Source organism: Monopterus albus, unplaced genomic scaffold (assembly GCF_001952655.1).
Source record: "Monopterus albus unplaced genomic scaffold, M_albus_1.0 scaffold356.1, whole genome shotgun sequence".
Taxonomy (NCBI): domain Eukaryota; kingdom Metazoa; phylum Chordata; class Actinopteri; order Synbranchiformes; family Synbranchidae; genus Monopterus; species Monopterus albus.
In genome coordinates this window covers 299224-313105 of record NW_018128236.1, presented here as the reverse complement: position 1 = coordinate 313105, position 13882 = coordinate 299224, and the positions used below count along the sequence as shown (strand labels likewise).

At 41.6% G+C, this 13882-nt stretch overlaps 2 protein-coding genes across 6 annotated transcripts in view; one reads left to right on the top strand and one right to left on the bottom strand.

The window, feature by feature from the left end:
• Window positions 1–13882, bottom strand: part of LOC109975013 (glutamate receptor 2-like) — a 122479-nt gene that overhangs the window by 80916 nt on the left and 27681 nt on the right. For all 5 annotated transcript variants that reach the window (XM_020625521.1, XM_020625519.1, XM_020625522.1 and 2 more), the window contains exon 3: window positions 3898–4137. In XM_020625521.1, coding sequence (XP_020481177.1) covers window positions 3898–4137 — 240 coding nt within the window. The remainder of the gene's footprint in view (window positions 1–3897; window positions 4138–13882) is intronic.
• On the top strand, window positions 4777–12635 carry LOC109975010 (elongation factor 1-alpha 1-like). The gene is made up of 6 exons (XM_020625515.1): window positions 4777–4807; window positions 4947–5315; window positions 9790–9951; window positions 10153–10409; window positions 11230–11464; window positions 11824–12635. Exons 1-6 carry the CDS (start codon window positions 4777–4779, stop codon window positions 11946–11948), a joined length of 1179 nt encoding a protein of 392 aa, XP_020481171.1. The 3' UTR covers window positions 11949–12635.

The window sequence follows — 13882 nt, the reverse complement described above, 5'->3', positions numbered from 1 at the left end:
TGTATAGACAGGTGTGTGGCTTTCCTAATCACGTCCAATCAGTATAATCAAACACCGCTGGACTCAAATGAAGGTGTAGAACCATCTCAGGGATGATCAGATGAAATGGACAGAGCCTAAGTTAAATATATGAGTGTCACAGCGAAGGGTCTGAATACTTATGACCATGTGATATTTCAGTTTTTCTTTTTTAATAAATCTGCAAAAATGTCAAAAATTCTGTGTTTTTCTGTCAATATGGGGTGCTGTGTGTACATTAATGAGGAAAAAAATGAACTTAAATGATTTTAGCATATGGCTGCAATATAACAAAGAGTGAAAAATTTAAGGGGTTCTGAATACTTTCCGTACCCACTGTATATCTGATTTTATGCCCAAGTTCACTTATTTGATAGCAGAGGAGGACTTCTGCCATTGCCCTCATCCATCTCAAAGTAGCTTTTTTTTGTTTTCTATTAGGGCTGGACCCAGTTATTCAACCATTTAGGTATTCTTTCATTGGATAGGTCATCGGTTTTTAATTTTGGTATTTGAATATTCAAGAAAGCAAGAAATTTCTACGCAGTCTGAGTCTGACGAAGAAAAAAAACAGAACACAATGGAGACAGCTTGGTCTGCTAGCTGATACAGATCAGATATTCAAAATCTAAATGGTCACTTTCCTGCCTGAAAAAATCTCAAAACTTAATAAATTAGCATAAGGCCAATCCTAGGATGAAATATTCAAAGTTCCCAGATCAATAAATCATAAGCAAAAAATAGTTGAGGCACAAATGATGCCTCTTTGCTGCAGTAAAGCAGACAGAAAATGGGCTACAACTAAATGTCAATCAAAACAAGTTTTGAGGAAAATAATCTGCGCAGTCCCTGTGAGATGATTGCACAGGGACTATATACAATCTGCAACACTGAAAAGGGATACTGCAAAAATTTGACACATTTTTCCAAACTACAGCGCTTGCACCCCCTTGGATCGTTTACCCTTTTTATTGATTTTTATAAATCAATCATGGTCAATATAATTTGGCTTTTTGGATAAAAAAAATTACAAACACACCTCTTTAATGGGGCACAGTAATGTTAATAAAATAAAAGTATGTAATGTGAAATAAGTGATTGCATAAATTTTCACCCCCTTCAAGTCAGTATTTAGTAGATGCAGCTTTGGCTGCAGTCACAGCACTGAGTGTGTGGATGGGTTTCAGTGTGTCATATGCTTAGAGCTTTGCTCCTTGTTACTGTCAGCTAGTTTGTCCTGTCCCAGCAGGACACATCACACAGCACTGTCAGTCAGATCAGCACAGGTTGCAATGTGCTTTTGATGGAAAGTTGTTGACAGGATGTTACAAAGTCACTCTGAAGGATATGGCATATTGAATATAAGGGCCTCAAATTATAAACTGGTGTGACATTGACAGTGATATGAGTGCTGCAGTTGGTAACATGCCAGATTTTCAAAATAAAAGACCCCAATTGTAATTTAAGGTCACATGACAGCCCCAAAACATGCCAGATTTTCAAAATAAAAAACCTTATTAGTTGCACGAAGTTACCAGGCACTGCAGTGCAGATGATTTTCAAAATAAAAGCCTGCAGTTACTTACAGGAAGCGATCTGATGCTCTGAAATATGGCGGATGTTCAAAGTAAAAGCCCAGGATTGTAACTTAAGTTTACATAAAGGCCTGGTAGTGTGGATAGTGACTTAAAGTGCATGGTTTACATACTCATTTTGCACATGCATAATTGCACACACTCTGCATGATATTATGTTCTTGTTCTATTTTTATTTGCCTCCTTCACTTGCTGCTTTAAAGTGCCTTAGATTTGTGTTACTGCCTATTTAGATTTGTGTTATTGCTCATCTACTTTATATTTCACTTGTATTGTGAGGCATTCGGGTGGACAGCAAAGTAAGAATTTCATTGTACAGGGAAACACGTTTCCTAACTGTGCATATGACAAACACTTTGACCTTTGGTAAACTTTATTTTGACAAATGTATCTTTTTTTTTTTTTAATTTAATTTACACTATTTTATCCCTACTCCTCACTGTTTCAGCGATGCATTTGAGCTCTCAGCTCTTCAGCTTTTCTTTACATCATCCATAATTATTCAGCATTGCATCTCAGCCTTCAGCTGTGGATTTCAGGAAATGCCTTTGTCTAGTTGGAAATACTGCTGGGTAGTTTGTAAATTTCCAATCGGCGGTCAATAAAGTCTTATGGTTGGTTATACTGTATTTTGTTTTAATCATCTGATTCTGAAAACTAACTAAAGTTATCAACAACATTGGGAGCAGTAAAAAGCACAAAATTTGCCTCTGAAGTGTAATAAAAAAAAAAAAAGAAGTAGCAGAAAATGGAAATACTCAAGTAAACATCAAATACCTGAAAAATGTAAATGGTCTTATGCGTATATAGGGCTTTCTATGCAAAGAATCACACTCAAAGTGCTTTATACTATTTAGCCCATTTACCCACTCACAAACACACATGCTCACACACAACATGCTGTATTTTCATTCCTTGTGGGGACTTTACATTGACTTACATTCATTTCCTGTAGACTTATCCTAACCTTATCCATAACCACTACTTGCCTAACACCTGACCCTAACCTCGCCCTAACCTTAAACCATGTTGCCACCCTAAAATTCTGTGATTTCCTTGTCAGTGTGTTAACAGGTTTTGGTCCCCATAATGTAAGTAATAGCAAAGCAAACACACACACACTGGTGATATCACCAGAGGCACCTTGGGATTCAGGGTCTTGCCCAAGGACACCTTGGCATGTACAGTGGAGTAGCCAAAAAGTAAGAAAAGTTATCAAATTAGTCTAGTGGAGTAAAAAGTATAATATTTGAAGTAGCAGAAAGTTAAGTAAATGTACTTAGTTATGTTCCACCACTGAAAAAAGTAATGAAGAAAATGCCAAACAAAGAGAAATAGTAGAAAGATAAATAGAAACTAAAAAAGAGGCAGCGAAAGAACAGTTTCTATTTGATGAAAGAAAGTGAGGTAATCCAAGACTGAGAGAGTGCAAAAAGGCTTGTCCACCATGTTTGGACAAATTAATTTTAATTTTGCTTGAATTAATAATAACTGGGACATATCAGTATTATTAATAATTTGAATATTGGGAAAGTCTGTGATAGACTGGCGACCTGTCCAGGGTGTACCCCGCCTCTCACCCAGTGTCAGCTGGGATTGGCTCCAGCTTCCCTGCAACCTTATTCAGGAATATGCAGTATAGATAATGGATGGATAGATATTGGAAAAGTTCAAATTTGCTCCATGCTGACAGATGGCCTTTTTTTAAATGTGGATTCACAAGTCCAGTAGCTGCAGTGGTCACCTCTGAAGCCTTCTCCAAACCATAAACAACTTCATGCAGCAGATGACACAATAGTTCCAATAACACCTGGCTGAGCTCTTCCAAACATTCATTCCCTCTTTACAACCAGCTCATTAACAATACATTTGTTCTTTCCAATTGATGGTGTGGTCCTTGCTAGTGAGTTCAAAGTACTTTCATGCGCAAATCAAATAGGAATCTGATAAATAGTGACAGATATAAAAGCACTGCTAATCAGCCAGGCGACTTGTATCAATAAAGCTAATAAGAAACCTAAATGCTATATCACGGATATATCAATATTGTTGTACATATAAGGGAAAATGCCAAAATATGCCTGAGGTCATTTACAGTGTTGTCATTACACAGTGTGTTTACCAGAGACTGTAAAAACAAGTCGCTTCTGCTCATTGCCTATCTTGGTGTTTTGAAAAAACAAAAAGAAGGGATCATTTAACTGTGGTTGTGTTAAACGTTGCATTAAAAGCAGCAACACTAAAAGTGCATGCTTTATGTGATAATTAATGAGAATTTCATTACCTCTATCACTGTCATAGAGATAGGCAAACTGCTCCCATTTGTAGTACTCCACTAATGAAACCAGTGGCCCCTTGATGTCTGGCCTCATCTGTAGAACAAACTGATTCATTCCTTCTGCTGGAAAAGAAGGTGTGATGAAAGAGACATGAAGTGTCTCGCAGAAGGATGTGATGGTGTTTACTGACTTCTTGTCATAGAAGCCAAAAATTGCGTAGACACCTCGGGAGAACTGGGAACAAACTAGGAGAAAGAAAGAGAGAGAGAGAGAGCTCAACTAAGCATTAAACAGAAAACATCAAACACTGCTCATCAGTCTATACTCACTAACCCATAATGACAGAGCAAAAAACATGGTTTCAAAAACTTTTTGCAAATGTGTTTAATATCAAATTTTTTATTAATAATGAATAATTTATAAAACTATTCAGACCCTTAATTCAGTAAAGATTTTTATTAATGACCAGAAATGGCAATTTTTCAAAACATGAAGGATCACTGAATACTTTGACTGCCTTCCTCACACCATCTTCAAAAACACTTTACATAGCAAACCTTAATACACACAACACATATCTTAAAGTTTTCCCTATCAGTAACTCCACAGTTTATGTTGATCATCACATTTTTTCTTTTCTCCTTCCTATGTTTTTTCTTCCTTTGGTCTTTTGAGGTCTTACATTTTATGCCATATTTTTGTCACATTTAAATGCATAAAAACTGCATCAAATGCAGCACAAAGATCTATTAACAATAATAAGAGTGAAATTTTGCCACTGTCTGTTTAAGTGTAGTTGTCTGTGTAAGTGGATGTCATTAAAGACCTTAAAGAGCCCATGGCATGCTTTTCCAGCTTTCCATGGCATGTCCACTTCTGGCGCCATGCGGATTGGCAGCGAGGTCCAGCAGCTCTGTCCTCTTTTGTGTTTTCTTGTGTTTTTTTCCCATGCTTTCCATGTTTGCTTTGTGTTATACTTCTTCTGTAGGAGCAGTCCTACTAGGAGTACAACTTTTTATTACATTTTCATTGTGTTTTATATTTTTGTCGCAAGCTCCCGAGTCGGGGGACTCCGGGAGCAGTGGCCCCATTGTTCACTCTCGAGACCAGCAGCTCACCCTCGAGAAGCTGGAGATTCCCACGGAGATACGACGCAAAAGGCGAGGTGAAAGGGCTGGAGTAAAGTGCCGAGAGAGGAAACGGAGGTACAAGCCATGTCTACCATCTATTGTTATGGAAAACGTCCGATCCCTCTCCAACAAGATGGACGAGCTAACGGCGCTAACAAGAGTGGAAAGGGTGTACAGGGAGAGTAGCATTATGGGTTTCACCAAGACCTGGATGAACAAGGACATTTCTGATTCTGTGGTCTCCCTACATGGATTCACACTAGTTCATGCAGATCGAAGTGCAGCAGAGAGCGGTAAGAAGAAAGGGGTGGGTTTAGCTGTGTACATAAATAACAGATGGTGCAATCCCGGACATGTTACTGTTAAGGAAAAATTCTGTAGCAGAGACATTGAACTATCAGCTGTCAGTGCACGGCTGTATTATATTCCCAGGGAGTACTCTCATGTAATTGTGGTGATGGTGTACATAAGTCCCTCCGTGGATGCTACTGCTGCGTGTGAGCGCGTGCAGAGCACCGTGTCTCGGATAAAATTCTGCACCTCATGTATGCAAATGCCAGAAAGGCATACCCCCCCCCCCCCCCTCCCCCCCTCTAGGTCGCTCTGACCACACCTTGTTCACCTACTTCCAGTGTATACTCCAGTGGTGAAAAAGGTGTCACCACAGGTCAGGGTAGTAAAGGTATGGACAGAGGAGGCAATTGAGCAGCTGAGGGACTGTTTTCACACCACAGACTGGGACATCCACTGCAGTCCTCATGGAGAGGATACAGACAGCCTCACACACTGTGTTTCAGATTACATAAACTTCTGTGTGGAAAATACTGTACCATCCAGGAGAGTATGGTATTTTCCTAACAACAAGCTGTGGGTGAGCCCCAAGTTAAAAGAACTGCTAAATGAGAAGAAGAGGGCTTTCCTCTCAGGGGACAAGGAAGAGCTGAGCAGAGTGCAGTGGGAACTAAAGTACATGATCTGGAGGTGCAAGGCTAGCTACAGGAAGAAGCTGGAGCAGAGCATGGAAAATAACAATGTGTGTGAGGTGTGGAGAGGCCTGAAACACATCTTGGGTCATGGTAAAAGTGGAGATGGTCACCAGGTCGCGGGGGACAAGGCCTGGGCAAATGAACTGAACCTGCTTTTTAACAGATTTGACTCTACCAAGTCCTTAGCCCCCACCGTGCCAGCCCCCCGTCTCACCTCTCCAGGTCAGTTGTCTCCTCGCAGCTGCAGTTGCTCACACCTCAGCCAGACCTTGCCCCTCCTCCCACTGTCATGGGGGGTTCTCAACAGCCCACAGCTCCTGAGCAGTCACCGCCCACCCGTCCATTCAGCCTCACAGTGGACCAGGTCAGGAGGGAGTTAAGGAGGATAAAGTACCTACTCTACTCTACTCTTAAGGCCAGGAAGGCCACAGGCCCTGACCACATCAGCCCCAAGGGTCCTCAGGGAGTGTGCAGACCAGCTCAGTGGTCCCCCTGGTCCTGTACATGTTTAATCTGAGTCTTAGCCTGGAGAGAGTTCTGGTTCTGTGGAAGACATCCTGTGTGGTCCCAGTTCCTAAATTAACTCATCCCAAGGAGCCAAACCATTACAGATCTGTTGCTCTGACCTCCCAACTGATGAAGACCATGGAGAGGATTGTCCTCGGCCACCTCCATGCCCAAGTGAGCTCAGCGCTAGACCCGCTGCAGTTCGCATATCGACCTGGCATCGGGGTAGACAACTCTATTATTTACATGCTGCATCGAGCCCTACCTCACCTGGAGTCCCCTGGAAGTAGTGTGAGGGTCATGTTCTTTGATTTCTCCAGTGCTTTCAACACAATCCAGCTGTCACTGCTGAGGGGGAAGTTGGAGGGGGCAGGTGTGGACCAACACTTGTCTGAATGGATCATTAACTACCTTACAAACAGACCTCAGTTCATAAGGCTGCGGGACTGTGTGTTGGATGTGGTAGTCTGCAGCACAGGGGCACCCCAGGGGACGGTGCTTTCCCCCTTTCTGTTCACCTTCTACACGTCGGACTTCAAGTACAACTCCCACCAGTGTCATCTACAAAAGTTCTCAGACGACACTGCTATTGTTGGATGTGTATCTGGGGGGGACGAGGGGGAATACAGGGGGGTTGTTACTGACTTTGTGGAGTGGTGGGAGAAAAATCACCTGGTCCTGAACACCAGCAAGACAAAAGAGATGGTGATTGACCCCCGGTGGAAATCACCAGCACTCACGCTGGTGAGCTTTCAGGGCTCAGATATTGAGATTGTGGACGCCTTTAAATACCTGGGTGTCCACCTCAACAATAAACTGGATTGGACCAACAACACTGATGCCCTGTACAGGAAGGGCCAGAGCCGCCTCCGCTTGTTGAGGAGACTGAGGTCCTTTGGTGTGCACGGGGCACTCTTTCGGACATTTTATAATTCTGTGATGGCATCTGCAGTTTTTTACGCTGTTGTGGGTTCGGCAGGAGATAGCACGGACAGGGACAGAAAGAGACTAAACAAGCTGGTCAAGAGAGCTGAGTCTGTCCTGGGCTGCCCCCTGGATTCCATCGAGGAGGTGGCGGACAGAAGGATGCTGGTAAAACTAACATCCATCATGCACAACCCCTCCCATCCCCTGCACCACACAGTGGAGGCTTTGAACAGTTCTTTTAGCACGAGACTGTTACATCCCCAGTGCAAGAAGGCACATCACTGCAGGTCACTCCTCCCCACAGCCATCAGACTGTACAACACATCACTGCAGTAATAAACTAGGTGAAATTATGAGGAACTATGCAATAATCTACTGAGGTGCAATATTCAGCATTGTAAATAGGCTCATGTGTAATATCTTGTCCCTGATCTCTCTCCAATAGTGTTACATTGCCCTGCTTTAGGTATTATTGAGTAGTTGCTCAGAGATCCTTATGGCAGAAACACTGGTTTCTCTCCCCCATTGTGGGATTAATGTTGTGAGTAATATTTGATTGTTCTTGATTTCCTGGTTGTTTAGTCTCTACTGCTGTTCCTGATTCTCTCCAGTGCTGCTCTGCCCTGTTTTTAGGTGCCTTTGATTTGCTTATTTGTGCTGTGTAAAATGTAACATTCTACACTTGTGTGTATAGGTTCTAATGCTTTGTTGCCTTTATGTAACTGTTTATTTTAAGACTAAGTGTTCTTTGTGTCATTAGCTTTCCAGTTTATTTTAAGACTAAATGTTCTTTGTGTCATTAGCTTTCCGTGTAGCCTTTTGCTTTATGAATTATTCTCAGTCAACGGATAGAGATCCAGGGTCCTGCAACAGTGGTGCAAATGTGTTTTCAATTTGTACACTTTCATGTTCAGTTCTAGAGAGGACTAGTACTTGCAGATTTGCTGGTGGGTTTTTCAGTTGCGTAGATGGATGGGAGTCCTTTATTAATGCTCAAGGGGATGTTCTGGTGTTACAGTTTTACAATCAGATATAAGCGGACTACAAGTAATAACGAAAAACCTTACTGTACTGTACACAATTTTACATAATTGCAGCATGAACTGGCAGTTATACTGTAATGATCCTGATAATGATCTATAAATAAGTTTGGATTTTAAAATAACACTCTTTATTGACTCATTTACTTGATCATTCCTTGTCACAGCTTTCCCTTTGTGTCCTGTCATTTATGTCTCTTATAGGTTATTACATATCACGTTATACCGGACTGGCAAGGAGCAACACTGGTGGAATCAGTTCCACTCTGTTCAAGCAATGTCCGCTGTAATAAAAATGGTATGAAATACGTAATCACAACCAACAAGTCTGATGTGCACATAAGCACAGAGTTTTCTGTGGTAATTTTGCAACAGACCTATTAGAAACTGCAGAGGGAATGGATACCTTTCACCTTCAGGTGCCTATAGTTGGAGACATCAGAAACAAAGGAAAGGCTGTCAGTACAGGCCTCTTGCTGTTCATTAATCTTTCTTCTATCTTGCAGCTGGCATTAATGCTGCAACTAGAATTACCTTCTGTGTGATCTTGTTAGCTGGTTGAAAAAAAACATATACATAAAGTGGAAATAGGCATAATACAAATACAGAGGGGAAACATGAATAAAAGAGGTTTGTGTTAGTTCAAAGAGATTTATGTGCTTTACCCAAATGCAGTGACCAGAACAGTACAGTACACAAGCTGTCAACATGCATTGAATATACTGTGCAACTGACTGTGCAAGAAGCACGCCTTCACACCAATAATGCTGCATGCTACTGGATTGGCATACCACACCCTCTACCACACCTGTCCTCTCACTGGTGCAAACAGCAAGCCACCAAGATACCAAACTGTCATAAGTCAAAGAAATAACCACGGTGCCTCCAAAGATTACCAAAACAGAGCTCCTTGAAGTGCTACTTTCTTAATTAAATCAACAAGATACAACTTATTTTTGCAATTGCTGTAACATTTCATTTGAAAAGTTATCACACAGGAATTCCTGTTTCGTAATTATTCCCCAAACATATACTACAGTATACATCACACTATGCATATTTGTAACAGGTGCAAAGCAAGAGTCTTCTTCTTCTTCTTTCAGGCTGTTCCCATTAGGGGTCGCCACAGCGAATCATCTGTTTCCACCTAACTCTATCCTCGGCATCCTCTACTCTCACCCCAATTAACTTCATGTCCTCTTTTAGCACATCCATATATCTCCTCTTTGGCCTTCCTCTTGACCTCTTGCTGAGTTATGATCACAAGTTTAAATAAATCCTCTTAACTGACAATAATGGTACATTATCTTCTCTTCAGATGACATGGTTTAAGGGGTGGAAGATCAATAGGAAAGAAGGCAATGCATCAGGGACCACGCTACTAGAGGCGCTGGACGCTATCCAGCCCCCCACCCGTCCTACAGACAAACCTCTGCGACTGCCTCTGCAGGATGTCTACAAGATAGGAGGCATGTAATGCACTGATTAAGACAGACAAAATCTAGGCACTGTGGAAGTAGGACATAAACTCTCAAAACGAGGCATATAAAACACCTCAGAGTGTTTATTATATGTCAGAGTGTTTAGCAGAGGGCTTTTTGTATGGGACTGCACCACTTTGTTAATTTTATGCCTATCGCTATAAGTTCTCTACACTGACTTTTTTCCAGGTATTGGAACAGTGCCTGTAGGCCGTGTGGAGACGGGCATACTAAAGCCTGGCATGGTGGTGACCTTCGCCCCTGTCAATGTAACTACTGAGGTGAAGTCTGTGGAGATGCACCATGAGGCACTGACTGAGGCTCTCCCTGGCGACAACGTGGGTTTTAATGTCAAGAACGTGTCCGTCAAAGACATTCGTCGTGGCAATGTGGCGGGCGACAGCAAGAATGATCCACCACAGGAAGCTGCCAACTTCACAGCTCAGGTAGATATTGCAGGGGATCTACTTACAGAAATGAAACATGAGCATGATGAACCACATTCAGCTAAGTCTTACTCTATGCCAGAACAATTTTTTAGCCTTGAGGAATAGTTACTGTTATAAAGCATCAAAATACATTTATACCAAGAAAAGCTATCTTTAAATCTTACATCTACAACTGGGTCATCGCGCTACTGTATATTACAGGTTTGTCAAAGTTTCTGCCACGCAACGGTGTAGATGTCTTGTAACCATACACCGTGGTGACGCAGACTGCAACGACTGATTGGTTACATCACATTTCCTTTCTCATGTCGTCTCTCAGTGGCCAGACAAGCACAGACCACCCCCCAATTCTGCCTCATTCGGTTCAATGATCATACAGACCATCTCCTCCAACTTCTTCTGTCTTATCTGCAGTAATATCAGTAAATTAACTGCTGTTCAACATCTATTAGTGTTAACTCCAACGTGACCTGCTCAGTTTCAGTCAACACTGATAGTAAGTGGCGAAGAAATGCAACAAAGTGGCATAGAAACCCCACTGCCAACTAGTGTTTTGACGGTGTAATTACAGAGTGCACAAGTATAAACGCTCACAACAGTGAGGCCACTTGCATTGCTTATGGCATAGGCTCTGAGTAGATTCAACACAGAACCATAAATCCAGCCTTAGACTGCCACAAAGGGAAGGTGTCACAATCAGACAATCACAGCAGTAACTGCTGAATATGCAAAGATTTGTCTTTGCATTGAACTTTGTTGACAGGACGGAAATAGTTTCGTATTAATAGGCCATACATGTTCTCTTTTTGCTTTGTAGGTGATCATCCTTAATCACCCAGGCCAGATCAGTGCTGGTTATGCTCCTGTGCTGGACTGTCACACTGCTCACATCGCCTGCAAATTTGCTGAACTCAAGGAAAAGATTGATCGTCGCTCTGGCAAGAAGCTGGAAGACAACCCGAAATCCCTCAAGTCCGGAGATGCTGCCATTGTAGACATGATTCCTGGCAAGCCGATGTGCGTTGAGAGCTTCTCGGAGTACCCTCCTCTGGGTAAGTTCAAGTGCAGAGAGGATGTTAAATTTTCACACACTTGCATGTAGCCTTCATCAAAAAGTTTGTGACTCCACCGTAAGTCATGCCATCTGACATGGCTGTTAAAGTGGCAGCTGTTGTTCAGGAGGTAGTGCAGGTTGTTCCCTATCTGTAGGGTCAGCGGTTTGATCTCCGGCTTCTCTAGTCCACATGAAGTGAAGCAAGTTGCTTCAGTGTTATCACCAGTTTATGAATGCTTGTGTGAGCAAATTGGTGAACAGTGTTAAAACACTGAGTATGCTTCAGCACACAGAAAATGCTATGCAAGTATTAGTCTATTTTATCTACAATGGACATATTTTCTCCTCATCTTGCAGGTCGTTTTGCGGTGCGTGACATGCGTCAGACTGTGGCTGTCGGTGTGATTAAGGGTGTGGAGAAGAAGGTCTCCACCACTGGTAAGATTACCAAGTCTGCCCAGAAGGCCCAGAGGAACAAATGAATGTTGTGCTACTCTGCCAACCCCAAGGTCTCCCAAGGCAGGACATCAGTCATCCAACTCCATCCAACAATTGGCTTCTTCAACTTAATAATCAAAGACTGGTTAATCATCACAATGCATCGCAAAAGCATTCGAAGGAAAGAAAAACATGTAGACACATGAGGTGGCACTCCTGACTCCATTTCCGTGGTTAGATTACCATTACGTACAATGTAATATCAAATGGTTTTAAATGTGCACTGTTGCTTTAGTTCATGGCAATACCTTTCTGTGATATTGAGACATTGAAGAATTAGAGGTACTGTAATTTATTACCTCTCTAGATCTCTGGAGTGCAGGTACAGGTCTCTTTACGTGGTATACGTTGTCTTGCTTTTAGTGTTTGTTTGCAACTACATGGTGCTCTGTAGGAGCCTATGGAAAGAAGTTCAAACTATGTTCTTCTGAGTAGTAGACTGTAGAAGTTAGTGATTTGTTGTGTTTAAGCTTTAAAAAGCACTTAAAACAAATGGTCCAAACTTCCCTCTTTTGAGAGACTGATTAGACCACAAATGGATTCTTAAAGCACTTTGATTGGCATTTTGCTGAGTTTGCACTTGAACTGAGGAAGTTTAAATTGGCATAAGCTACTGCACCTTATAACATGGCATGAGCCTTTTTGCAACATTAAACATGTTCCAACCAAAATGATTTTGTCATTTTGCTGTGACTGAAGCAATATGGCAGCAGATGCCTTAAACTTGTCAATCCTATAAAATGAATTTCATAAAGTAGTTCCTTACAGTACACACTTTTCTCCACAAGATGTAGCCAACAGCTCAAGGCCAGTCTGCCAAGAGGGTGTGCTATCTTTTTCCTCAGTTAGAATAGGCATTTTTGTAGAATTACATTTACAGAAGATCTTGAAAAGACTTTTCTTCAGTTTTACTTGTTTAGTTGTATTACTTTAATCTCTCTGTATTGTTAAAATTGAGATTAAATAACCATATATTAAAACATGTTACAAAATACACATGCTTTCAAAGGGTGTCCTAATTTTTTCACATGACTGTACCTTCCTTCTCTCCATCATGTCCACCAGCTCTCTACCTTTCCCTGTCATTGTGCCAACGTTAAAAGTCCCTATTCTCAGACCTATACTCCTGCCTTTCCTCTTCTCTGTCTACGACTCCTTCTACCTCCTCTCCTTCGACCAACAGTAATCCAATTTCTGCCAGCACCCTGTAGGTCAACAGCACTGGTGGCGGTCATTGTTAACCCGGGCCTCGACCGATCCGGTATGGAATTCACACTGATGATTCGCATGTTTAAATTTGGCATGTTTTTATGCCGGATGCCCTTCTTAACGCAACCCTCTTTGTTTATCCGGGCTTGGGACCGGCACAGAAGTCACTGGCTTGCAACCCCTGTGGCTAGATTAGGTGCAAAGCAGGAGCATAATGATAAAAAGGTAATGATAAAAGCTCCATGCATTCACTGCTATCACAATACACTGCAATTAAATAAAAGAGCTTTGAACCTCAGGCCAACATTTCATCATGCTCTGATAAAGGCCTGCATGGAGTTGTTGTTCCTCCTGTTTCTACTCTTTGTGCTGCAGTGACTAAACTTGGAGCATAGTATGACTACATTGCCTGAGTTAAAAATAACCAAATCCATTTTACAAACAAATGTATTTGATTTGATTTGAATTGATTTATTCTTTCAAGCATGTAAAGACGGTTGATATGTCAACACACATAATTTTACACATATCCAACGAATGCTAATCCAATATCAATTTGTTTATACCTAGTACATGCTTGAATGGAGTAGGAAGAAGTCAGACTTATCCAGTCCTACCCCATGACATCATCTTACCATCATTGGTTTGCAAGCAGTAAATGATTCACTTCTACCCACACAAGTATTATACTAAAAAAGATTATAACAGT

Bases quoted from the DNA above. Each gene is read 5' to 3' on its own strand.
- LOC109975010 (XM_020625515.1), top strand. From the start codon at position 4,777: ATGCGGATTGGCAGCGAGGTCCAGCAGCTCT. The intron at 4,808-4,946 runs GTCCTCTTTTGT...TTTTGTCGCAAG, and splicing joins CAGCGAGGTCCAGCAGCTCT to CTCCCGAGTCGGGGGACTCC. The intron at 9,952-10,152 runs GCATGTAATGCA...ACTTTTTTCCAG, and splicing joins GGATGTCTACAAGATAGGAG to GTATTGGAACAGTGCCTGTA.